This window comes from Xiphophorus couchianus, chromosome 11 (genome assembly GCF_001444195.1).
Source record: "Xiphophorus couchianus chromosome 11, X_couchianus-1.0, whole genome shotgun sequence".
NCBI lineage: Eukaryota > Metazoa > Chordata > Actinopteri > Cyprinodontiformes > Poeciliidae > Xiphophorus > Xiphophorus couchianus.
Genome location: NC_040238.1, coordinates 4,423,945 through 4,431,648, shown reverse-complemented (window position 1 = coordinate 4,431,648; position 7,704 = coordinate 4,423,945). Strand labels below are relative to the sequence as shown.

The following is a 7,704-nucleotide window of genomic DNA, read 5'->3' as shown; positions in this document are numbered from 1 at the left end:
AGCATAAACATGAGTATCACAGCAAAGGCTGAAATGCTTACAGTTATTGATACGGATTGTAGAATCCAAAGTGCCGGGATTCATTGGAATGCAGCAGCTCACAAAAATCAGCATTGGCACTACATCTGTAAAAAGAGACAAACATTCCTTTGAGTCATTGAAATGACACAAGCAAGGTACAGGCTGATACTTTTAAAAAACCTTTGATTTTTAATTTGTTGGAGAAGTGTTTCAGAACGTTCTGTAATGTTCTGGTATGTCTTATTACGCAAACTTGATTGATTGATTGGTTATTACTCATCACAAAAAATACTCAAATGACAGCAAAACAAGAACTTTGGCAGGGCTTTGGAGGTTAAAAAGTTAAAAAGACTGTACAGTATTTTAAAACACCATAGCAACAACATAGCAACAACCCATATTAATCAAGAATCTAATATTTAATTGGGTCATACTATATCATTGTCACCATGTGGGGCAATGCAGAGCAAATTTACTCTGTTTTCCCTGATAGGTGTGATGTTGCTGTTTCTGCTGCTGACAGCGTTGAAATGGTTAAATTGTAACAGATCGAAAACTTTAGCAGACATTTATTGAGAATGACAATATTATAAAATTTCATTGAATGTGTTCAGCAGAAATAAAATAAAAAAGTAAATAGTATATTTAAGATTTAATTAGGAAGTTTACTTTATGACTTATCTTGACAGTTTAATTGTGTTACAATGGCTACACTATGGTGCTATCTGTAATCTTTGTGTTTGAGTTGAGTTTGTTCTCAAATGCATTACAGCAAATAATAGCCAATAATCAGTGGCTGATTTTAAACTTGGCCAATTAACCTGGGAGAACAAGTATGTTGATGAACAGGGGCGGATCTACAGGGGTGGCAACTGAAAGCCCACCCTAACTGGAAGCCTTGCCACCCGTGCTACCACCAGTGCTAGCTGGCCACTATGAATTGAAGAAATAGTTATGGCAAATCGGACAGTAAGAGCACGAACCTCTTTTTTTCCGGTAACATTGAATGCAACTCAATGTGACCTGGTGCCTTCTGAGTAGCAGGAAGTATGAGAGAAGCTTGCAGGAGGCAGCATTGATGATATACTGTATATATTAGCGGATTGGACATTACGTTAATTATCGTGCCATGTGCCATTGAGTCGGAAATATCGGTGATCGGAAAAATGCCACAATCACGCAAAAAATCTGAAAAAAGTAGTAGTAGTTGTTTTGCTGTTAATTCAACCCTATGACAGCCATAAATAACAAGGTCCAATAGGGTTAGGGTTACCCTACAAGTGAGGAAAAAGTTTTATTTTAAGAAAATATTGAGAAAATGACCAGTGGGCCAGTTATGTTAGTCTAACTGCTCCTAGTCTGCTATTGACCTCCTTAACAGGTTCTGTGCAGTTCGGTGTGTTTTGGTTCCGTCGTACTAAAATAAGGCGACCCACACAGTAACTCATGAGTAGAGCAGGCGTTTCTAAACAGCTAATCAACCACTGCTGTGTTCAGGCGAACTAATACAAACATTAAGCCTGACAACATAAAGTAACTTGCTGAATGTTCTGTTTCGGTCTTTTCACGTAATTTTTAGTTTGTTTTTTGGCGGTGATTCCTCCTGATGGACTTGAACGTATCTCTGCTCTGTCAGCTCTTTGAGCTGTTGCCTGACGATCACCATGGCGACGCATCAGCGCCTAGGGTAAGCCGACACACAGAGCGAGAAAAGAGCAAAATACAAGCGGTTTTCTTCTTCACCTGTTTATCAGCGTTATTGTACCTTTATTGCGGCGCACTGCACTTTTCTAAAAGTTAAACAAGCGACAAAAACTGAACCAATTTCCTCTTCTGTTCGTAGAACGTGACGATATTTGTAACAGTCATCAAACTATGGCCCGACAACAATTTCTGGTGAAAATGGAAGAGTTTCGTTGTGTTTTTACTGTACATTTACATGAAACTAGTAAATAGAGAATGTTTTCTCTGACTACGGCACAGTTTGAGAACGTGTTCTGTGGCTCTTTCAACGGCAATTATGTAAAATAAAAGGATTGACCAATATAAGGCCCTGTTTACATGACAATGATCCAACGAAAATGGAATTTTTGTTTCGTTTCTGTTAACACATCTACATGAAGACATTCTAATTACAATCTCCAATCAATTTAATTATTGCTGGCCGTTACACAGTAACGGTACACATGGGAAAGGTCGCTGATAGGTTCTTTGAAGCTAAATGCATGTATTTTAAAAAAAAGTTCTACGTCGATTCGCGCTCCAGGTATGTTAAATATGGCGTCTCTACAAACGGCTCTACGTTCTTCTGGAAGTGAGAGAATGAATCGGTTTTGTTTAAAGTTACTGTATACAAAATGCCACTGACACTATGAACCGAATCTGTGTGGTCTGCTTAAGATTCACTACAAAGTTTGTAATTTTACAGTTCTTGAAGGTTCAGACCATGGAGACCGAGTCACTACTTCCCCGAGTGAAAAAAACAGCACTTACTCTCCTAAAACTCCCCCTCCTCTTTCTGCTGCTCTACATCTTTATTTGCTCACTTGACATTTTGAGCTCTGCCTTTCAACTTGTAGGAGGTAAGTTAAGCACATGGTTTCATCTACTAAAGGGACAGAAGAGGAATTGATTTTTAAAACTGGAAAGTTTTCTTCTGTTTTCCATTAACGTCTGCTTACAGGCAGGGCAGCTGGGGAAATCTTCCAGAAAAATGCTATCCTGTCTAACCCAGTGGCTGGCATGGTGGTGGGGATTCTGGTGACAGTCTTAGTCCAGAGCTCTTCCACATCGACCTCCATCGCAGTCAGCTTGGTGTCCTCTGGTTGTGAGTAAGAATAGCTTTCTACAGAAACAGCAGCACTTAGCAAAACTCTGAAAATAGTCACCACATGTCAGCATTAGTGTTTATGTCAGTTTACACCTGACATCTTTCTGGTCTAATTGTCTCTTCAGTGCTGGAAGTGCAGTCAGCCATTCCCATTATCATGGGAGCCAACATCGGAACATCAGTCACCAACACTATTGTTGCTTTAATGCAGGTTGGACACAGGGAAGAGTTTGAAAGGTACCGTGTGTTTTCAATAGCATAACAAAATTACCCATAATTCACAGCGGAGGACAAACAAGTTTTCAAACAGTCGTTGGGTGAAGTTAGGAAAACATTTAAACTGACTGCTCAACTAGAACCATAATGGAGGCTTTAGAAACGTAATGTAGTTTGAAGAATGTTTGTTCAGGGAAAAACGTGTCTCAGCAGATAAGACAAAGACAAACACTTCTTTTATTACAGCCAAGGTTCATTAGGATAGGAAGTAAACAGGAGGAAAATAACATGAAAAATCACCAACAGCTTCACCTTTCCTGATAGCGGATAACACACCAACCAACTGCAGAACTATTTTGGAAAACGTTTATTCTACTGAAACAGTCAAAGCAAATGCCACCCAAAATCAGCAATGATATTAAATAACGTCACAATAAGTTATCCTGATGGTTTGAAAGTTAAAGTGAACTTTAAAATTTTCCTTGCTGTCTGATTCATTTGGATTATAATCTCACCACTTGGTGGCACTAATAGAGCATAGAAATATAATTTCTACATGGTCAGTTTATCTTACGTATATACATATAATTAATTTAGCTTTAACCAAGGCATTGTTTTGAAGCAATAAACATTTTATAAATGGATGATCATCCTGGATCAATTCTATTTTCCTGCTTTGATAACCCTGTTAATCTCTTCCAGGTGTGTGATAATGAACCCTAAATGATAAAAACTTATCTACTCTCATTGTTTCTGATCTCCTTAGTTTAGAATAGGACAAAAAGCTCGATAGATGGATAAAACATTGTCGCCCTCCTGTAGCAGCTGTTTCTGTATATTCTTGTGTTCTGGATGTCGTCCAGTTCAGTGGACAGGAAGTCAGCTGATGTCCTACTGAAATCACTCAGCAGCTGCATTATGATCCCCCATTCCACTCCTCAATATTTTGCAGTGTCCTGCATGTCTTATATTATGTTTTTTGATTTATTTATATTTGTTTGTGTCAAATGTTGACATTATCCTTATTTGCAGGGCATTTGCTGGAGCAACAGTTCATGACTGCTTTAACTGGTTGTCGGTTGCGGTGCTTCTCCCTCTGGAAGTCATTAGTGGAGTGTTAAGGCACCTGTCACAGGCTATAGTCAACATCCTTCAGCTGAGACGCGGAGATGATGCGCCTGAACTTCTGAAAGTTCTCACTAAGCCGCTGACTAAATTGGTAATCCAGGTAAAGTGAAAGTCACATTCCTTTCAGCCACGTTTAATAACGTGACTCACTCTCTTTTATTTCTACATAATCCTGCTGCTCTGCAGCTTCAAATATGTCTTGGCAACAAAATGAAGTCTGAAAAACTTCCTTCTCACATTTTGAAAAAAGTTTCCTTTGAAAACATCACTCATTAAGAGATTTAGCATTTTCCTGGAGAGAAAGGCTTACCTTTCAAACTGATTCTGCACAATCATCCAGCAGCTGTGGGACTTTGGGAGCGGCATTAAGTCTTTGTGCTGCAGTAGATACTTGTCCCAACAATAGAGACATGATATCCATCTGATGCTCCAGACTGAACACAAAGAAACGGGTCAGAGTGGAAACTAATTTCTTCCACTGTTTCTTTTTTCTCTGACACACAATGTTATTTTATCTGATTTAGTTGGACAAATCAGTGCTTACAGCTCTGGCCACAGACGACCAAATTCAGACCAACAGGAGTATGGTGAAGCGTTGGTGTAAATCTGCTGTTACGAAGGTAGACAGCCGACTTTCTGGCCTTCTGTCTTGTTTGGTAAAATCTTTTACAATAAATTACTTTTTTTGTCCATAAATATGTTAAAGCTTATGATAATATTGTTTTAATACTGTGTGAGAACTGAACATTGTATTTTTGTCCCATTATTACTTGCCTAACTCTGTTATTGTTAACAGGAGAACAAAACATTGTGGGGAGCACAGAACCTTTCCAGAAAAACATATAAATGTACGTCTGCACAAATATGAGTTTCAGTATTTTTCATAAAACAATCAAGCATGAACCTGCTCTGCAAAAGAAACAATGAGAGGAGTTTTTTATTTTATTTTTACTTTCACAAAGATTTTTTAGAAAATATCTCTACATCTTGTAACTGTGTACAGCTTTAAATCCCACATCTCCGTCTCCCTGTCAGGTAAGCATCTGTTCGTGGACTCCTCCCTGTCAGACTTGGCCATCGGTCTCATCCTGCTGGTCTGCTCCTTGTTAGTCCTCTGTGTCAGCCTCTTACTGCTGGTCAAACTGTTGAACTCCCTGCTAAGGGGCCAACTGGCAAATGTTATAAACAAAATCCTTAACACAGGTAAACCACCAAAGTTTGTTCTGCTAATCACTGAGTCATTACACATAAAACTTATTAAAATAGTTTTGTGAAAAGTAGGAGAGCTCAAGCAAACATGTTATGACATAAACAAAAGTCAGGATTTCTGATTTCCTTCTCTTATTCTGTGCTGTCTTGTTTTTCAGATTTTCCTCCCCCTTTTACCTGGGTGACAGGTTATCTGGCTCTGTTAGCTGGAGCTGGCCTGACATTCTTGATCCAGAGTAGTTCTGTTTTCACATCTGCCATTACACCACTCATAGGTAAAAAAAAAAAAGAAAACGTCTTTTATCATTCTCATCCATCAAAATATACAATCATTCTTCAATCGTCACAAACTGACTTTGTGAAACGCTGTGTTTGTTATTGATTATATTTTAATTGGTTAAAGATTTTATGAAATGTGGTGTTAAATATTGCATTGTGGTTTGACAGGGGTTGGTGTGATTAGTATCGAAAGGGCTTACCCTTTGACCCTGGGGTCCAACCTTGGAACCACGGGTACAGCTCTGTTAGCAGCCCTGGCTAGTCGTGCCGATAAGTTAGCTGCTGCCACACAGGTAAAAAAAAAAAAATCTGTTTTTGTCTCTATTCAGCCAGGTTTCATCTTTCAGAAAGTTTTCATGTTTTAGAACATGAGTGTTGCTTTTCTGTTTTGTAAACTTTTGTTTTATTCTATCCATTCTTAGTATTATTATGACACCTTATCCATATTTTATGTACAGTTTAAGCTAGTTGGTTAGTCAAATATCATTGTGCTGATTTTGAAGAATCTCAACTATGGACAATAGTTTAAAATTAATAAGTCTAATCTCCACATTGTACAGTTGAATCTTATGTATTGGAACAAAGTCAATCTGAATCATCCTCATTAAAACTCTAATCTATTCTATTCTTTGTTTTAGGTTGCCTTATGCCACTTTTTCTTCAACCTCTTTGGTATCCTCCTTTGGTATCCGATACCAGCCACTCGTTTACCCATACGACTGGCCACTGCACTCGGAAAGTGCACTGCCAGGTATACTTTTAAATATTTTATATTTAATTAACACAAACCAAAAATCAACACATGGTTTTATTACAATTAAAAGAAATACTAAGCAAATGAAACGTCCGTAGGTACCGCTGGTTTGCTGTCCTCTACCTCGTCCTGTTTTTCCTGCTGTTCCCTTTGGTGGTGTTTGCTCTCTCCATGGCTGGCTGGAAGGTGTTGACTGGAATTGGTGTACCAGTCATGATATTGACTATATCTGTAATAATGATAAACGTCCTCCAAGCACAGAGGCCTGAGTTTTTGCCGCCAATACTGCAGAACTGGAACTTTCTTCCTGTTTGGCTCACTTCACTGCAGCCATGGGATAACCTCATTACCAGGGTGACTCTTTGGTGTGGACAAACCAGAGGTAAATATCCTCTTAATAATACCGGACACAATTACATTTTGGTGCATTTTTGTATTTGCTGATGATAATATGGTATTCTAGGGTGTCTAAGGAGAAATGATGGGCCAGACGCCAGTGGAAGAGGAGAATGGAAGGAGAACGTGGACTCCCCAGAGCCTGATGAGAGCCAAATAAATCAAACAAAACAATATAACCGTAGTAGTTGGGTATTAAAACGCAATGAGGAAAGCAGAACAAAGAAATCAACAAGGAGTTTGACTTCAGAAAACAACATGCCAAACTATGAGAAACACACAGACTTTCAGAATTGGTCCACTAAACTTTAAATCACTCACTTATTGTGTTCCCAAGAGCCAGCTTCTGCAAGTGTGGTTTGTTGCATGGCCTCCAAATCCGAGGCCATTTTCTTGAGCTGGAAAAGGGTAGAGAGCCTTCTCCGGGTCGGGGGTGGGGGGTCCTGCCCCATTGGAGGAGTTCAAGTATCTCGGGATCTTGTTCACGAATGGGGGAACAAGGGATCAGGAGATCGACAGGCGGATTGGAGCAGTGTCTGCCGTGACGCGGGCGCTGTACAGGTTCGTCGTGGTGAAGAGAGAGCTGAGCCAAAAAGCGAAGCTCTTGATTTACCAGTAGATCTACATTCCCACCCTCATGTATGGTCATGAGCTTTGGGTCATAACCGAAAGAACGAGATCATGAATACAAGCGGCCGAAGTGGGTTTTCTCCGTAGGGTTTCTGGGCTCTCCCTTAGAGATAGGGTGAGAAGCTCAGTCATCCGGGAGAGACTCAGAGTAGAGCCGCTGCTCCTTCACATCGAGAGGAGCCAGTTGAGGCTCGGGCATCTGGTCAGGATGCCTCCTGGACGCCTCCCTGGTGAGGTGTTC

The 7,704-nt window shown here is 39.7% G+C and overlaps 1 protein-coding gene across 2 annotated transcripts; it reads left to right on the top strand.

Annotated features, from left to right (window-relative positions):
• Positions 1–1,638: 1,638 nt before the first annotated feature.
• On the top strand, positions 1,639–7,169 carry LOC114153180 (sodium-dependent phosphate transport protein 2A-like). Of its 2 annotated transcripts, XM_028031551.1 has the most exons (13): positions 1,639–1,708; positions 2,450–2,603; positions 2,705–2,848; positions 2,977–3,088; positions 4,100–4,295; positions 4,720–4,815; positions 4,992–5,043; positions 5,231–5,398; positions 5,563–5,679; positions 5,852–5,976; positions 6,322–6,434; positions 6,536–6,819; positions 6,901–7,169. In XM_028031551.1, the coding sequence occupies exons 2-13, from the start codon at positions 2,468–2,470 to the stop codon at positions 7,143–7,145; spliced, it is 1,788 nt and encodes a 595-aa protein (XP_027887352.1). In that variant the 5' UTR covers positions 1,639–1,708; positions 2,450–2,467; the 3' UTR covers positions 7,146–7,169. The 2 variants fall into 2 exon arrangements, with proteins under 2 accessions (XP_027887352.1, XP_027887353.1); XM_028031552.1 differs by lacking the exons at positions 1,639–1,708; positions 2,450–2,603 and having other exon boundaries at positions 2,714–2,852.
• The last annotated feature ends 535 nt before the right edge of the window (positions 7,170–7,704 follow it).